This window comes from Opisthorchis viverrini, assembly GCF_000715545.1.
Source record: "Opisthorchis viverrini unplaced genomic scaffold opera_v5_93, whole genome shotgun sequence".
Taxonomy (NCBI): Eukaryota; Metazoa; Platyhelminthes; class Trematoda; order Opisthorchiida; family Opisthorchiidae; genus Opisthorchis; species Opisthorchis viverrini.
The window spans coordinates 411,620-430,332 of NW_008751750.1; the positions used below are offsets into that span (position 1 = coordinate 411,620).

At 46.3% G+C, this 18,713-nt stretch overlaps 1 protein-coding gene across 1 annotated transcript in view; it reads left to right on the plus strand.

The window, feature by feature from the left end:
• Positions 1-10,882: 10,882 nt before the first annotated feature.
• Positions 10,883-18,713, plus strand: part of T265_05158 (hypothetical protein) — a gene marked incomplete at both ends in the record, with an annotated part of 16,249 nt that continues 8,418 nt past the window's right edge. The window contains 6 exons of the mRNA XM_009170090.1: positions 10,883-11,130; positions 11,509-11,800; positions 12,469-12,815; positions 14,016-14,063; positions 15,681-15,750; positions 17,237-17,365. Coding sequence (XP_009168354.1) covers positions 10,883-11,130; positions 11,509-11,800; positions 12,469-12,815; positions 14,016-14,063; positions 15,681-15,750; positions 17,237-17,365 — 1,134 coding nt within the window. The remainder of the gene's footprint in view (positions 11,131-11,508; positions 11,801-12,468; positions 12,816-14,015; positions 14,064-15,680; positions 15,751-17,236; positions 17,366-18,713) is intronic.

Consider the following 18,713-nt stretch of genomic DNA (forward strand, 5'->3'; position numbering starts at 1 on the left):
TAGACACGCCACTTATACTCCAGGGACAAGCTTTGGGGCGTTTTACATATCTTGGAGGTTGTACCAATTGTGATCGTAGTATGACAAATTAAGTTAATGCACGAACCTGCGAGGCTCTGGTTGCGTTTGCTAATTCGAGACACCTATTTCTTCAAAGCGGTATACCCCTGAGCTTCAAGGGGCGTGTGTATCAGGCCACAATGTGGGCCGTTTTGTTGTATGGCTGTGAGAATTGGCCTGTTCGAGCAGCGGAACTGAGGCGTCTTCCGGTTCCGACAATCGTTGCCTCAAAGTCATAGCTCGCGTAGTTTGGTGTCGGCGAATCCGTAGCGACGTAGTTAACACGCGGGGTTTTGGTTTACCAGAGGGCGCTGTTTTCCGTGCCCGATTCAAAGTAGCGGAAGCAGAGAGGTGGCCAACCCTTGTGCTGACCGGGATGTGTGAAAAAGATTACAAAACGTTTGGGTACTGTCGGTGCTACTCGCCTTCCAGGATGGAGACCGCGTGATCCCCTTTGCGCCTGGATGGAGAAGCTGAAACGTTTGACTGCCATTCAATCTCAGTGGCTTTCTTGTTATCAGTTTCCATCCAGATTGAGTGCCTGGGGGTGTAGACACCGGAATGATTGCAGTAAGCTAGCAACAAGTCGATTCTCCGTCCACTTTTATTATTTTTCCACAACAAGGCTCTCAAATGAATCATGGTTGTACGGCGGTGAATCATCATTGTTGAACGCTGGTGTCAGGCTGTAGATGATGGTGATGGTAAGTTCATAAGGTGGGTTTTGACGAACTGATGCGGTGACCTCGCGAACGCTCTCTTCTCTATATCCATAAACTGGAGCTGTCTTTTTGTCGTGGTTGTCGGGCTTTTGTACTGCAATGATCTCGCGGGTTGTACTTGCTGGAATTCAGTTCCTAAAGGTCAACCATATCAGGAAGGTCAAAGGGGAGCAGCATGGTGAAGAACGGTGAGTTCCCGTACTGTGAGTAATTCTATTACAAGACGGTCTGGAGGTAAAGTTATACTGTCCTCTGCGATAGAAGTGTGAACGCAGTAAGGCGTTTTCCCCAGGCGATCAGCATAGTCATATTTATGGAAGCAGCGATGCTGTCTTCATGTGAGGAAGGACGGGTTAGAACAGGTCGACCCTAAAATCCGCACACTCCGATCACTTAACGGTTGACCACGATCGCCGACGCATTGTTCAACACGGTCGAAATACTTTTAAGAGGAAAGAGCCTGGTGCTGCGCAGAAGGCAACTGCTGTGCGCAACTGCGCCAATAGTGAAATAGTAACACCTTACCCCCTGGATACTCGGGCCAGGTAGGCCTGCAACCAAGTGGGTCGGACTATTGAGTCATGAACTTTCAACACAAACGATCACAACAGATTACTTGGAGGCCACATAAAATTAAACAGAAAATGGTTCAGCCGTGAAACCCTTTTGGTGCCTAGCTACTACGCCACCCGAGGAATGTACGGGGACTGGGATACTCCCAGGTTGCCCAAGCCCAGATAGAGGAAGTCCAGACGCAGAGGTCAGGTTCGAACGACTAACCTTCTGGCCAGTGAATTCTCTCTTTGACCACTAAGCCAACTACCACAAGACAGTCATGGACTCAGGGTGAAACAAGTAGAGATACAAGTACAAGGGGCCGTCGTCGCTCACTGGATTCGGCTGCCGCGCATAGGTGGGGCCCCATAATCAGCGTCGCACATAGACACGGACACAGAAGTTATGATAAGTAGTCCATGTGAGTGACAACGGCTACCATCATCATGGCGACCGCTTTATGGTGGTCACCACCTATAGAACGTCATAGTCATAATGGGAATGGCACCCGGAACAATCTCGTGACGCCGTATTATCTACGAGCTAGTTATGCACATCTGGAAAATGGGCTATCCACAAATGGCCCTCACACTACCTCGCCCTTAATATAATGTGAGATCCATGAAGAAAATGTGTTTTGAACAGATTAGCCGAACAAAATCATACCATTTGTTAAATATTGGGAGTGTAAAGCAAACAAAAGTCTACGACCAATCTTCTACGGTGGAATTTGCATTAACTACTCTTAGGATGTTATTCTATTCTTCAGAAACACCGAAGAGCGCCAAAGTATGCTAAGGTGCGATTTCGTGTTTTATGTCCCGTAAACTGGTTAAAAATGCAAATCGGCGATGGTTTATGACGTTGAAATTTCACTTACTGAAACAAAATGCTACGTGCAACCTGTCACTGGAAGGTGTAAATTGATTGGACTAACTCCTCATTAAATTCACCGCTTCGAAAACCCTATAGTTTCGGCGAATTCAAGTTGGGTGTGCAAATAGCCAGCGGCCTATCTGATCTGTGCGCAAATACAATTTGAATGTGAGCGCTTGTTGGCCTGTGAACAACTAACCAATCAGGATTATGGGCTTACGCATGAATCGCATGCCCAACCTTGACGAAAACTCGTTGCACCAGTGTGTCAACCGTAGCATCCAAGGTGCTGTGTTACATTATTCTGTGCAAGTTGACCGGTTACTGAGATGAATCCGTCAAAATCGAGCTGGATTTCGCCCTGACCAAAGTCGCATCGGCCATGTCTTTGCTTTGATGAATCCTTTAGAACCTGCAGGTTCCAGAAAAGCACATCACTTTCTTTGTTTGAACACTGCTTTTGACCATGTCGATCTGCAGGTAAAGCGATTACAAAATTTCCACCTCATCATACCGTATGCAAACTGGTACGCAGGATCGAGGCCTTTGCCAAAGTTTCCCGGGTCGGTTTTGTTCTTGTTGTTCATCTGAAGGGCACAAGTGAGAAAAGGGTGTAGCACTGCTCTTTATGTTCTCAGCGGGAGCAGTATGCTTGCCAGCGCATGAAAAAGTGCCTAATAGCACTTTGGCCCGGGTTTTTTAGAGGGAGTGTGAACAACCGTCGGAAGAAGGTTATTCCACGCAGCTACTACCCGGAATTAGAAAAAAATTGCCTACTGAATGTGTGCGCTCTGAGCTTAAAAATCTTACCATGTCCTCGCTGTGTGTTTGCTGGGTTAACGGTGGAAAGCCTGTTGACCAAGCTTAGTCCAAACAGGGTATAAGTAAGAATTAGGTCTCCTCGGAGGCGACAATACTCCAGGGGAAAGAGGTCAAACACCGCGTTTTGTAGTCCACCGACTTATGGCCGGCGGCGCGGCTCGCTGGACACGCTCAATGAGGGTGACGTCTTTCGTGCATCCTGAGTAGACAGCTTGGTTGGCGTATTCCAGGAACGGTCTGACGTAGGCCCCATAGAGTATTTAGAAGTCCATGTGAGTAGTACCGGAGAAGGTGCGTCGAATCATCCGTAAAATGGCGAATGCCTTTTGGGCCGATTTCTCATGGTGCATTGAAAAGACAGGCTTGAAGCGACCCAGATACCCAAATCCTTTTTGGCGTCTATCCTCATGATGTTTTCTGGTCCTTTCTCACCATACATGACAAAGGCATTCACTGCGTCTCCTCCAAATGACATATAGACGCACTTTCCGTCATTCAGAGGAAGGTGCCAGTCCAACGACCACTGCTTTGCAGCGTCTACACCCATTTGGAGGGCACTGGCATTGGAACTCCAGGATTTCAAGTCGTCCGCAAAAAGTAGTCCAGTGCTGTGAACCAAGCTGCTCTTCCTTATTTCCGTTCAACTTTGCTCTTGGCAGGCTGTTTCTCTGTCTGCTCTGAAACGTCGGAGATCAAAGTCCTCGAGGAGAGATATTGCATAGCCAGGTTCGGATCCATTAGAGACGCACCCTATTTTAAACGACCGAAAGCCCTGTGTTTGACCACTGTGTCCCCAGAGCACCCGTCACACCTAGTAAAGGCATTAGATTAGCAATGCTGATGCACGCTAAACCGTTTTTAGAAAAATGGAATCCCCGAGACTAATGTGTGCTAATTGCGATACATAGGTTACGCCATTTAGGGCGTGCAATTCGGCCGTCAGAGGTCTTCTACTCCACATGGCTCTTCTCGCCAAACCCTGTACTGAATGGAACGACCAAGAGGTGAGCGGCCATTAACCTGATGAGGAAATATTAAAGCACTAACCACTAGGCGCAGTTGGGTTGTAAACCGCAAGTTTCTTTTAATGCGCGGGGGGGGGGGATTCCATTCGTCAGCCCTCAGTGTCGCTGACAGACATGGTTCAGTCACGCCGTCTGAGATTAGCCTACATCAAAACCACTGTCTTTAGTGCGTAGCTACCCAGCTTCTGGTTTACTCAGACAACCAGATTAATTTAACGTAATACAGTCAGCTGTAATCCCCTTTCGCTTCCTAGCTGCCATGCAACCCTATATCTAGACAAGAGGATTGATTAAACAGCAACTCAGTAATTACGCCACCACTTCCTAGCCACATCTCCCTTATCATTCCATCCTTTCGGCGCTGGAAACTGGGACCAGCGTACTCGAGGTGCATGGCTTATAGCTGACCAACTGAACTGAGAAGTCTTGACTCGAGAGCAGCAAGCGGCACTCCGGCCTGGTGGGACTCGCGTTGACCGAATCTCCACACTCCGTTGGGTGCTAAAACACCGTCGCACGTACAAACGATCCACACGTTTAGTGTTGCTTGATTTAAAAGGTGCTTAGTTGACAGGTCTGTTCTCCTTGCCACGCTTTTTCAGACTTCTGGACCTGTGAGATTATACCGAAAGCTCTCCGAAAGCTCCCGTACACAAAGCGATGTCCGTCAAGAACGTCCATTCTCCCCATTCCTATTTAATGTCCTGATCGATGAGATGAGACAAACGCTGACAGGTTTTCACAACCCCAGTGATCGAATAGCCTTTGACGGAAACCTTATAAATGTGGAACTTGCAGATGACATTGTTCTCGTTTCCGAAGAGGAAAGGAAGGCGCAGGCGTTTTTGGATGAACTGACCAAAGTACTTTGGTAAACACTGTACTCACAAAGTGTGAGGTTATTATTCTGGACATGCAGTAACTAGACACGCCACTTATACTCCAGGGACAAGCTTTGGGGCGTTTTACATATCTTGGAGGTTGTACCAATTGTGATCGTAGTATGACAAATTAAGTTAATGCACGAACCTGCGAGGCTCTGGTTGCGTTTGCTAATTCGAGACACCTATTTCTTCAAAGCGGTATACCCCTGAGCTTCAAGGGGCGTGTGTATCAGGCCACAATGTGGGCCGTTTTGTTGTATGGCTGTGAGAATTGGCCTGTTCGAGCAGCGGAACTGAGGCGTCTTCCGGTTCCGACAATCGTTGCCTCAAAGTCATAGCTCGCGTAGTTTGGTGTCGGCGAATCCGTAGCGACGTAGTTAACACGCGGGGTTTTGGTTTACCAGAGGGCGCTGTTTTCCGTGCCCGATTCAAAGTAGCGGAAGCAGAGAGGTGGCCAACCCTTGTGCTGACAGGGATGTGTGAAAAAGATTACAAAACGTTTGGGTACTGTCGGTGCTACTCGCCTTCCAGGATGGAGACCGCGTGATCCCCTTTGCGCCTGGATGGAGAAGCTGAAACGTTTGACTGCCATTCAATCTCAGTGGCTTTCTTGTTATCAGTTTCCATCCAGATTGAGTGCCTGGGGGTGTAGACACCGGAATGATTGCAGTAAGCTAGCAACAAGTCGATTCTCCGTCCACTTTTATTATTTTTCCACAACAAGGCTCTCAAATGAATCATGGTTGTACGGCGGTGAATCATCATTGTTGAACGCTGGTGTCAGGCTGTAGATGATGGTGATGGTAAGTTCATAAGGTGGGTTTTGACGAACTGATGCGGTGACCTCGCGAACGCTCTCTTCTCTATATCCATAAACTGGAGCTGTCTTTTTGTCGTGGTTGTCGGGCTTTTGTACTGCAATGATCTCGCGGGTTGTACTTGCTGGAATTCAGTTCCTAAAGGTCAACCATATCAGGAAGGTCAAAGGGGAGCAGCATGGTGAAGAACGGTGAGTTCCCGTACTGTGAGTAATTCTATTACAAGACGGTCTGGAGGTAAAGTTATACTGTCCTCTGCGATAGAAGTGTGAACGCAGTAAGGCGTTTTCCCCAGGCGATCAGCATAGTCATATTTATGGAAGCAGCGATGCTGTCTTCATGTGAGGAAGGACGGGTTAGAACAGGTCGACCCTAAAATCCGCACACTCCGATCACTTAACGGTTGACCACGATCGCCGACGCATTGTTCAACACGGTCGAAATACTTTTAAGAGGAAAGAGCCTGGTGCTGCGCAGAAGGCAACTGCTGTGCGCAACTGCGCCAATAGTGAAATAGTAACACCTTACCCCCTGGATACTCGGGCCAGGTAGGCCTGCAACCAAGTGGGTCGGACTATTGAGTCATGAACTTTCAACACAAACGATCACAACAGATTACTTGGAGGCCACATAAAATTAAACAGAAAATGGTTCAGCCGTGAAACCCTTTTGGTGCCTAGCTACTACGCCACCCGAGGAATGTACGGGGACTGGGATACTCCCAGGTTGCCCAAGCCCAGATAGAGGAAGTCCAGACGCAGAGGTCAGGTTCGAACGACTAACCTTCTGGCCAGTGAATTCTCTCTTTGACCACTAAGCCAACTACCACAAGACAGTCATGGACTCAGCTGGGTCATATGGCTATCAGAGAAGCTTTATTCAACAACTTCGACAGCTTTCAGTAGCTGAAAAATATAGAGTTGACCTGGCTAGAAAGCCACTGGAAACGCACAGTCATCCGGATGACGAAGATTACCTGTAGATCGAATGTAGGAGAATTAAATAAGCGGTGCTCTCGGTCCTCATGAACTGTTTGTTCAGGCCATCGGACTCGACCAAATCAACACGCGAAATCGTCGAGATCAGCAGGTCTTCCTTGAAGGCCGTGCCAGCAACTAGCGACTATAATGGCGCACGCAGATCCCTCAAACACCGGATAATCAGGGGTTCGAAGAGCGACAGAACGATAGTGGATTTCGAAGCCCCAAGAGATGGGAAAGGCTTTCGCTTCAGACAACGACCGCGCCTTGTTCCAACTGATTCAATGAACTTGTCAAAAGAAGGCAGGTGTCGGTGAAAGTTCAGCTGTAGCACCCTTCTGGTGCCTAGCTACCATGTCACCTCAAGGAAGCACGAGGGCTGGGATACTTCCATGTTTCCCAAGTCCATACAGGGGAAGTCGAGAAGCAGAGGTCGGGTTCGAACCACGGGCCTTCCGGTCAGTAAATTTGCCCTCCAACCACTTGGATCCTCTTGCCCCAGTAAAACAGTATGCGAAAAAGCCAGCACGGCAATTTACTCCCTCGGTCGTCTTGATCGGTGGGCTGAGCACCTCAAAAACAGTTCAAGTGGTCTCGTTCAACACCACCACTCTGAGCAAACCAGAATGAAACATTGACACCATCAGCAACCGAAATTCAGCAGGGTATATCAATCCTGAAGTGTGACATGGCACCTAGCCCGCATGGTCTACCCCCGTACTCTTCAAAGAATGTGACGAGGTCTTGATAAGCAGTCTGATAACAATACTGCGATAGATTTGGAACGAAAATGTAATACCAGCCAAATGGAGCCCCTCGATCGTCATGCCAGTTTTCAAAATATGCGCACGAACGTCATGTGAAAACCGTCGTGGTATCAGCCTGGTATCCGCCACATCTGGAGTGCTCTCTGGCATTATTTTGCGTCGCTGGATGGATTGTTTTGAGGGAGATTCGTGAGAATCAATCTGAGTTTAGCCCTGGTTGAGGATGCATCGGCCATCATCATCATCATCATCGACAGCATGACATCACTGTTCAACACTGATGATTCACTGCCCTACAACCATGATTTATTTGGAAACCTTATTGTAAAGAAAAGAGTAACGGTGGACTACAATCATTCCGAGGTGCCTAGACCTCCAGACATTCACTCAGGCAATCTGGATAGAAACTGACAACAAGAACGCCATTGACATCGGTCGGCAGCCATATCTTGTAGTGTCTCCATCCAGGCACAGTGAGGATCACGCGGTCCCCATCCTGGAAGGCGAGTAGCACCGACAGCACCCAAGCGTTTCGTGATCTGCTTCATACTTCTCTGCCAGATCAATGGTTGGCCACCTCTCTGTTTACGCCACTCTGAGTTGGACATGGAAAACAGCACTCTCTTCGGCAAACGATGGTTCGGCGTACGTAACACATGTCCCAACCAACGCAGCTTCTGGTGCTGGACACATTCTTCAATGGAAGTACCCGTTACACAACCGAAAACACGCTTTCTAACTGCCTCGTTACGGATTCGCCGACACGAACCCACGCGAGCTATGGTTCTGAGACAACGATTGTCGAACACCTGAAGACGTCTCAGGTCCGCTGCTCGAATAGGCCAAGTCTCACAGTCATACGACAAAACAGCCCGTCTCTTCAGATTCAGGGATAAACCATTCTGACGCCATAGGTGTTTCAAGTTAGCAAACGCGGCCCAAGCCTTGCAGATTCGTACATTTACCTCATCTGTCACACTACAATCAGAACTAATACAACTTCCAAGATATATAAAACGCTTCACAACTTCCAGTACCTCTCCCTGGATTGTAAATGGCGTGTTCAGTGACTGCACGTCCACAAGCTGCATCGGCCAGGCCTTTACCTAAAGACCAATTGTTGAACAACGCTCCTCCTGTAGACGTCTCACGTTGGTCGCTTTTCTTGGTTTGAGGGCCGCTTTTGTTTCTGTCGATCATCAGAAACTTTAGCAGTGTCCCGCAATGAAAGATGTCCCTTCCAACTTTCTATCCCTTATAAAGACACTGTATGCGAACTCCTGTGGAAAGGTTTCCCCCGAGTTCACCACTTCCAGTGGTGTAAGAAAAGTCTACCCTCTCTCACTTTTCCTTTCCAGTTTTGTTATTGATATGCTGCTTGAGATTTCTCTGCCTACCTCCGTCATCATCATCATCACCGACAGCATGACACCGATGCTTCGCTGCCTCCGAAACGTCGGGAGTGGAAATGCTTCCGGGACTTTCGCTCACAGAGATTGAGTACGCGGACGATGTCGCTCTTCTTGGTTCAGATCTTTCAAAAATAACCTAAATAACTCTGCCGCACAATTCGGCATGCGCTTTACGCCTACAAAGTGCTGCTTTTAGTCATACCCACACTTCATACTTGCAGGCGAGCCACTCGACGTGGTAGATAAATTCGTTACCTGGGCAGCTGTATAAGTCCCGGTGGACTGGCTGTAGAATCGGGAAGGCCAGGGCAGCTTTTGCCAACCTCCGACACCTATGGTGCCGACATGACGTGAGCTTGTCTGTCAGGGGAAGAGTTTACACTGCGGTGGTGCGATCCATATTGCTTCATGGATCAGAAACGTGGTCCCTACGCGCAGTGGACATACGGAAGATGTCAGTATCTGATCATCGGTGTCTCCGAAGCATTGGTCGGTTCTGGTGGGAACATCGCCCCCCCAATCATCGGTGAACGAAACTGTGGCAGCTACAACCACTGTACGACGAGTACGCGGTTCTTATAGCTGACAATGATGATGATGATGGGTGGGAACATCGCATTAGTAATGCCGAGGTGCGCCAAATGGTCTTAGAAATAACGAACTCTCTCGTGATAGATGAATTACTCACACTTCATAGGGGGCATGTACTCCGCATGGCAGAAGACCGTCTGCCTCGCGAAGCTCTTTTCGTCCAGCCCTGTGCTGAGTGAAAGTGACCAAGAGGTGGACAGTGTATGACTTGACAAGTAAGTATTAAAATACCAACCGGTAGACTCAGTCGGGTCGACAACTGCTGCCTCCATAGATGTGGATCCCTGGACTCCTCTCTTCAGTGGTTAATGACACTGGCAGAAATGACCCAAAACTCTCGCCCTCAGTACGTAGCTATCCGATATACGAACCAACTAAACATACCAGCGACTCCGAGGCTTGGTTATTGGTTCCACACTGTCCCGTTTTTCGGTGATCGGAACTCTAGCAGCTAGAACCAATGTTCCTATGGTGCATGGTTTATAGCTGACTAGTTGATTGAAATTGATACCGGTAATGACGCTGCTTTTCCGCTCGCATCAAACAACTGATGTCAAGACCTTTTTAATAAATTTCTGCTTATCAATTCTAGTAATGTTTCACTCCTCTGGATAGTTGGCTCCGTTCCGGCTGTCTTGTCCACAGGCAGTCCACTTGTATCAAGGTTCTGCCTTTATCCTTCTGGGGTCATCGAATTGAAAAATCACGTGTCCCTCCTAATCTTATCCGTCAAACTGTTGTCTACATTCTCTACTGTTCGTCCGGTTTTCCCCGAAAAACATTGATAAATATTGCTATTTTATGCTCTGATCGCTGAAACCTCTCTGAATGTGGTGAATTTCCCTGAGGATGTTATCAGCGAGCACTTTGACGCAAGGCATCCTTGGAGATATCTGACTTTGTTTACACCTGGTACTATGCCAATGTCCTGTACTTATTTTCAGTTTCAGTTCATCCACTAGAACTGCTAATTATCATAATTCAGAGAACACTTACCTTTCCTGACATTGACAGGGCTGTACGGTGAGATGGCCCAGTGGTTAGAGCATGAATTCACTGGCCGGAAGGTTCGTTGTTTCTACTCCGACCTCTGCATCTCGCCTTCTCCTGTCTGGACTTGGGCAACCTGACAGTGTTCTAACTCTCGTGCTTCCTTCGGGTGGCATTGCAACCAGGCACCAAAAGAGTGTTACAGCTGGGCAAAGCACCAGCGTTTTCATCTCGTGTTGCTGTCGGTGATGATGATAGTGATACTTTTACTGGTATCCGGTCAATCCCATTTTGTCGCCATTGTTGATGCCGAATCCTTCTTGTGTCCAGTTCAGCTTCAGGCATTTCGTGACTTTACTCGACGTGGCTTTAATTTATAAATGTTCGGGATAATGTGTCACCTTTACACAACTTCAATCTCCTTGGTGGAGTCTTTAACGGCGGAAGCTCGGCTTGCATTGTTCCTTTTTCAGCCTTCTAATTTATCACCTGTACCTGCTGCTATTTCGCTAACATCTGACATAGGTTCTCTTCGTTCAACTTTGATCGCCTTATTGATCGCGCATTTTTTCTCTTACTACGGGTTCGTATTTGGTGGTCCAGTGATAGGTAACTGTCATGAAATCAGGTAAGCTCTGATGCTGTTCCCGCTCTCGTAGCCTTCAGTCCTATCATAGGTGAAAGATCAAATCATCCAGTAGTTACACTCTCGGTGCATAGCTGCTGTTCAACTCGAAGGAAGCATGAAGGGTGAGATACTGTCACATTAAAGACTAAACAAAAGCGGTCAAAGAGCCAAGATTGGTTTCGAACTTTGCCCTTTGTTGTCACTAGTTTCACACCTTAATTACCGATGTATCTCGAGCTCTGTGTCACTGTGAGCCTACTAAACGGTTAAGTTCAGAGTCCACAATAACCGTAGTCTATTAGGAGGGACCACTGTCTTCAGGACACTAGATTTGTCCGATTCAATATTATAAATCTTCTGCTTCCAACTTTCTTTCAGATCTTGTCCCGAATACTGTACGTCAACAATGGCATTTTATCCCCGTGCGTACACAACCAGCCCTGGGCTTGTGGGGCTTGTCCCAACTGTTTCAGAACCAATGGCTCTAGGCTCGCCAACCACAAGCCCACAGGCTCCTGAAGCACAGTATCTTCCAGGTTTTCTTCTAGGTGACAATGTTCAACCCCCCAGTCACCCAACCACGAGTAGCGTGTTCACGGGTTCGCGACCTATGCAACTGTCACCGAACCGTGTCTCGCCCAACACCGTTAGTTCGTCGAAGCCTACACAGGTTAGTTATTGTCTTAGCTTCACTAGCGTTTTGAGTGAGAATTAAAACTGTGTTTGGATGTCTGTTATAACTACAAACACAGTTTCCATATCGCCGTCACCACTTGTTGTTTCCACCATTGTTAGTGACTTCTTTGGGTTGGTCATCTCGCATCAGATCTCCGAAACGTGAGCAAACTAGATCCACAAAGAAGATAATTTCACTATTTTCGGTGAACTATCCGGGTCTAATCACGTTATTTAAAAGTTTTTTATGTGCTGTTTTTTATACGGTTTCCGGCGCTGATCTCACTAATGTTGCGCCCGCCAGCTCACTTTGGTTTGCTCGCAAATGAGCGCTGAGCAAAGTCCAAAATTGTTTCAAACCAATCCGGAACCAACAGATTTAATGCCAGGGCTATGTTTACCTATGGGAGCTCTTAGCAACATACTGCATTTCACCGTGTTTTCCTGCGTATTAGAAAGGAGGTTCCACAGTACTGAAACTTGTTCTCTATTGTGGCTCTGATCGCTGAGCATAGCAATCGCGCTATACGACAACCAGCGTACCGCCTCAACGTTGTTCACCCTTTTCGTTTGGGACTTTGGGATTCAGTCGGGAATCGCTGAAGCGTTGTCATTCTTATGCAGGACTTCCAGCTCATAAATTGTCTTCCCGTTTGACTGTAGCAGTCTTCGAACGGTTTCCTTCACCAAGCGGATCGACTTTGCAAGCGTCACAACACGCCACCAACACAAAGTCTGTGGTCTAGTGGTCAGAAGCCGACCGCGCGCATTGGTCAGCAAGTACCTGGTGTCCCCGATACATACACTGTTTCTGGTATACGACACAGCACACCTAGTAGTGCGACTCCCAACAGTCGTTTGCTACTTCCTCCGAGTTCTCCTTCTACTGGCGCCATGTGGAACCAGTCTGCCCGTCCGCTAACTGGCATCCGCTCTCCCATGGGGGCCAATAATCAGAACAGTTTTCTCACATCTGACCAATTGGCAGACGTGCTTCAATCGCCAAGAAAGTAAGTTAACTGTGTGCTGCATGTCATTTTTTACTATTGTTTCATGAGTGATTTAAGGATTCTACATGATAGCTACACAGCCCAAACCAATCGAAAAAAACGAAGTTGGTTCTGAGTACCATTCCCCCGTGGACCTTAAAAGCGAGGTAGGGCAGGATGATCCAGGTTTTATGAAGCAAAGTTCTCAAAAAAAGAGCTACTTGTAGTGGAAAGTACCGATACACGGGATGGATTTTCTACATTAGTAATGAATATTTTATGGGGAGCTACGTGTTGTATGTTTGTGTATGGCCGACTGGTATGGTGAGCGCATCCCACTGGAAGGGCTGTGTCGAAATGAAAAGATACTTAAGTCGGCTGGCTCATACTCTATCCTGTGTTCGTACCGCTAATTGCCATGGTAGCTAACTTAGTTGTCCTACAACAAATATAATGCAATTACTAATCATCGATAAGCAGTTGAGAGCTTTGCTAAAATTTTGTCCACATGACCCCCTTCACCATGCTACTGCTAATCGAAGGCAAAAGTTTTGCAACAGGTCGCATTAGTGGTGCATGCCTCGACCGCATCAGTGCCGAAACTCCAGTCTGCTGGCGCTACTCCACCAGAAGCTTTAGAGTGAGCTCAAGACAGTTCTGAAGTTACAACTTTAAACTGCTGACCGGGAGGCTCTTGGTTCAAACCTGATCTGGCTTTCCCACTACTGTTATCTGGTCGGTCGCCAGATAACGCCAGCCCAAATTTTCTCCTGCGGGTCACACAGCTGAACGGTTGTCATTACTCAGTTTTGGACGCGACAGACCATACCCGCAGACTTAAAATTTAGTACAGTCCGCGTGTGACATTCACGATCGATATTCTTGCGAAAATTTCTTGAACGCGTAGCAGAGTAGACCAACGCAAGCCCGCAGTGCGATTTGTAATGCAGAACCCACCATAAACTCAGCACACTGAATAGCGCACATGAAAACTGCAGCCTGTCTCTTTTATGTTGATCGTACTCTTCGACAAGGGCCACTCTGCCTTGTTGAGTCAACTAGATTAGAAGTATGCTTCAATTCCCACCTATAACAATGTTTGAAGACTAATTATGCCTATCTTTGTTGTAGTTTTGGTCACTAACACTCCACGGTATGATGCGCCTTTGTAGTCCTGCCTGCTTATTCAGAATGTCACTAACCGTTTTGTCGACTTTTCAGTCTGGATCCGGACCGTATGTCGGAAGATTGTTGGGTGACTGTATTTGGGTAAGCAACAAGTAAAGCGGATACTGGCTTTGTTTCGGTTGAAATGAAACACGTTTTCGCAGTTTTTCGGAAGTGTTCTGATTCTGTTTTTGTGCTGCAACCTTTGTCTAGCTCATTTTTGGTAAAACAGGGAGTGTTCTTTATTCTATTGATGACTTCTCGGCTTTGGAATCGAGCAATCCGTTGTCGTATTTACCTCAACTGCAACTTCAAAATTTCCTCTTCACTATAAGCTAGATATGTTCTGCTCAATAAAAAGTCCGACAAGTTACAGCTGACAGGTCATTACTTGTAGAGTAAGTCCACATCGGATCACGTGGCATGAATTACGTAACTCATGAATGATTGGAGCCGTATCCGCTATGAATGTAAATTAACCACACCATTGGTTAGCCACCCGCTTCAACAGTAAATCGGAAGATCGCGTGTTCTAATTGTTTTAGAGAACCATGAGATGTGCATTGTTGATAGGTCCCAACAAGCACGAATCAGCTGCACAACGCTTGGCTTCTTTTGCCGAAGAAAATCTAAGGTGAAATTTATTTATCTTTCTTTTGTTGTTTGCCGTCCTCTCATGTTGGTCCTTCCATATATCATTTTCGAAAACTGAAAATCACAACTGCAAGCCATCAGTTGTTATCGAAATGTCAGGTTTGGAGATTGGTTGTCGTTTATTTACCCTAGCACTGTTCCTTACATTGCTCCTAGTACCCGTAACAGAAACTTCGATTTTCAAAATCGTTATTTCAAAGGCTACTAAAAAGCTGCGATCCGATGCTGTCTTGTTTTCACCTAGTGTGCAACTGTTCTTAATATATTCGATGTATGAACTGACTGTTTTGCTTTAAATTTTACCAATAATTTACTCCCTGTGAGTTCTCGAGGCATGCAACTCATTTAGACCAATAGTTGAATTGGCTTGTCACTCCTACATAGTTGGGCTTTCTAACTTGAATTACCCACCTGAGAATCCCCGTAAGCTCATCTGACGTATCCGGCCAAAAGTGAATGGTCTTGTTTAGCTTAGATTTTCTGAATCTGACCACATCTTACTGCTACTCGTCGATGCCACGTTGCACAACTCCTTTCCATCCCATCCCAATACCACAAACATTTTGAAGCTATGAGCTAGTTTTTCATGGTGCGACTGCATTAGCTGTTTCCTATTTCAGAAGCGGAAAGTAGCAGCTGAAATAAATACTTCGTGTAACTTTTGGGAACAATTTTTTCTGATAAAAAGTTAGCATGTCATTTGATGGTTCTGTACATAACTCACCGTAAGCGGGGACTGTTTAGATCTGTGTCCCTTGGTGAGCTCACGCTCATTGGATTTTGAAGACCCATCTGGGTTGACTGAATTGAAGAGCTAGACTTTACACTACACTGGCTTTTAGACGCGCTTGAAATTGTTCAGTAAAGGTCGTCTTCGAATCGGTTCTGCTTTTTCCAGCCCGGTCATTCCAGCATCCAATCACGCTGTTGTGGTTCGCATAAATGTTTTAGTTCGTGCTTTTTTGGTACATAATGTTTTCCCTGAAGCAGTTCTTGATTCATGTGAAACTGTTGCGTTTGCTGTTTCGGTCTTATGCTAATTCTATTTATCGCCGTTTTTGCCAGCTTCCCAGCTGCACGGGCATCTTTTATACTAAGTCAGTTTGGACAATTCGGTACGATCGAAAAACACATAGTAAGTTGTCACGGTGCTTATGTGAAACACGCGTTTCCATTTCTTCTTGTCAAATAATTGCAGGTAATTGTACTTACTACTTGTCGGTCTGACGCATTAGGTCTTCATCTATATACATTCGAACGCCGTGAGAAAAAACTTCCTGCGGCGCTCAGCCCATGGTTTAATGTTGACATTCGACGCAACTGAATACTCCGTTTGCTGCGATCGTTTTTCGGGTCCAAACGAGTTCGTTGTCCTTTGTGAAGACTGTATCAACGAACTATTGTCAAGTTATTTCGTCCATCCTCAACGCTAGGTGTGATGGACATCATGGTCTTCATTCATACTCGAGTTCTGTAACCAGGTGTATCATCGCTGCGTATCGCCTAAGCTAGTGGCAGCATCTTAGCCGTAGGATCCGCAAGGTCCTTCACTTCGATCGTGTAAATTGTCGTCTGGAAAAGCTTCACCGGGTGCATTGAACCGGGTGCATGTGTGCGAATCAGTCGAGAAATATCTGGTCGATATTGGTTCTTCAACAAGGACTAGGAAAGAAGGATGCCAACGGATGGACTACCTCCTCTAGATCTACGTACACGGTGGCAGATCTTTATTCCTTTAATGAGGCAGTGCATTTTTATCGCCTAAAGTGAAGAGCATCTCAGTGCTCGTCTCTAGAAAACCACCCTTAACTTTGCTGTAGTGGAATGCTTGTTGTAGGCAGCCCCCAGTTTCGGTCTCTGTTCTAAATGAATTTGCTGAATAACGCTGAGAATGATCAGTTAAGTAATTGTTCCAAGCAAATACTTGGGTATTTTTGTATGCTGGTTAGTCTAAAATCTAGACCCAGTCAATGTTAGTCGCCAATTTTTTGGTGACTACTTGTAACTGAAGGGGTATCGTGTTTAGTCGCCCAAGAACGGTGTTTTAGAGTGAAGCATTCGTACGACAGCATTCGGTTCCAGTCCCTACGGGAAACCAGTTACCTCTCAAGTGGCAGTCTCTCAAGACTAAACATTCGGTGCACGATAGATGCATTGTTTTTTATTGCCGTATCCTGTCACCGTAGGACGTGCGCTAATCACAATGGTTGTCGTTGCTATATGACCGCTCTTGTAGGTTATTATGCCATTTCACCCTTCCTTAGCCATTACTGTTTCATTTGCGCTGACCTGTATTTCCAGCTTGTACCGGACACACGGTATCCGTGAAGCCGTATTCATAGTTGATGTGATCCGCAGCGTTTTTCCTAACGAGAGGGACCGTGTTGACATACAGTGAATGAACTCGCCTCATCTCCTGGTATACTGCTGTACAGTCCGGCCGTAAGATTTTGTTTTTGACTGAAGAATCAGGTGGCTTGATCTGTACATCTTGAAAAATGTGGATACATTGTTGTTGATGTACAGCCTTAGTGACTGTAGCCCGGTTACAGACAACTAGGACTGTCTTTCTTTGTTCAAAACGTCGCCATCTTATACTCGTTTGTGATTATTATTTCCAGGTAACCAATGACGGAAACTGGATGCACATTAAGTATCAGAATAAACTTCAAGCTCGATGTGCGTTAAATCGAAATGGCCGTGTTTTTGGTGATAATATCATGGTAGGAGTGATACCGTGTACAGATCAGGTAAGTCATATTCAGTTCCTCTGAAGCGAAGTCACCCGGCCTATTAGGCCATCGATCTTCGGGGTATACGCATGTGAACTCACTAAATTCTAATCAGTCGGTTTATCCGGATCACTAGACTGTAATCTAGTTTTCTCAGTACCATAGTCGCGCGAATACAACGTAGTGGCCTCTGAGAATTCCGAAACTTTCCAGCTTCTTTTAGGTGAGAGTGAACATGAACACGTCTGTTGAAACTAATGGGAGGCTGTTTCACGAAACTTCTTGAAAAAATTCCACTTATTCGACAGTCCAGATGATTCGCAACGTGGACTGATTGAAGTAACCCTAGCTAGAACGCAGCTCTCCAATCCAGTTAGTTACGTAGACCCTGATCGTTTATTCGTGAAATTGGACTCCCTTTCTTGCCAAAAACTGGAGCAACTCGGCAGCACGATTTGCGGCCACATGCGAAGACCCCAGAACATACATATAGAAACCGCTTCGTAGCTCTACTGGTTCTCTTCCACGCACGTGCACTTTTTGACTCGCTTGCCATGATGAAACATACCACAATCACTGTACACCGAATTGGGGTTTGCTGAGATGACAAAAATAGTCACTACTCTGCCCCCTACTACTGCTGATCATAATGCATCGATTGGTGTCAACACTTTTCGACTCTGACCTCCCTTATTCGTGAGTTTGCTGGCCCTAGGTGAACACTTTCATCATGCGAGCTGTTTTGGGAAGTGTGTCTCCCCCCGTGAATAGCGAGTCACCAATTCTATGTGGCGCACATAACTTACACTATTAGGTCAAATTACAACTGATATTCTGAGCGTAGATTAATGTGAATTCCATGCCTTTCATTCTATCTATGTATGTCTATAAATAGCACGTGCACACACAATAGTGGATATGGGCATGTGTCATAGCGACCACTCCAATGCTTCCTCGTTTTTTTCACGAAGTGGTTGTTCACTAGATGGCGCTTGTCCTTTTTCTGTTCCTCTCTCTTCGGATTGTTCACTTGACTGCTTCCGTACGTCCTGAACACACTGCAGATTTTTCTTACATGCACACTGTATTCCTTCCTCCACGGTAAACTTAAGCTACCTTAATATTTATGGTGCTCAGTTTTCCACCCAATAACTCCGGATTGGAAATTCGTTCCGAATTCGCTTTTTTTAACTAGAAAAATTAGAACTTGGAGCAACAGCCTATATATTTCCAAGGTTGTTTACTTTTGGCGAGTGACACTCATCTGCTCACTGGTTTTCTCCTAACGAGCAACCGTGATGCACAAACGCCACTTCATGTTTTAGTTGATACGACATTCGGGATATCGTAGTGCATATATATATAT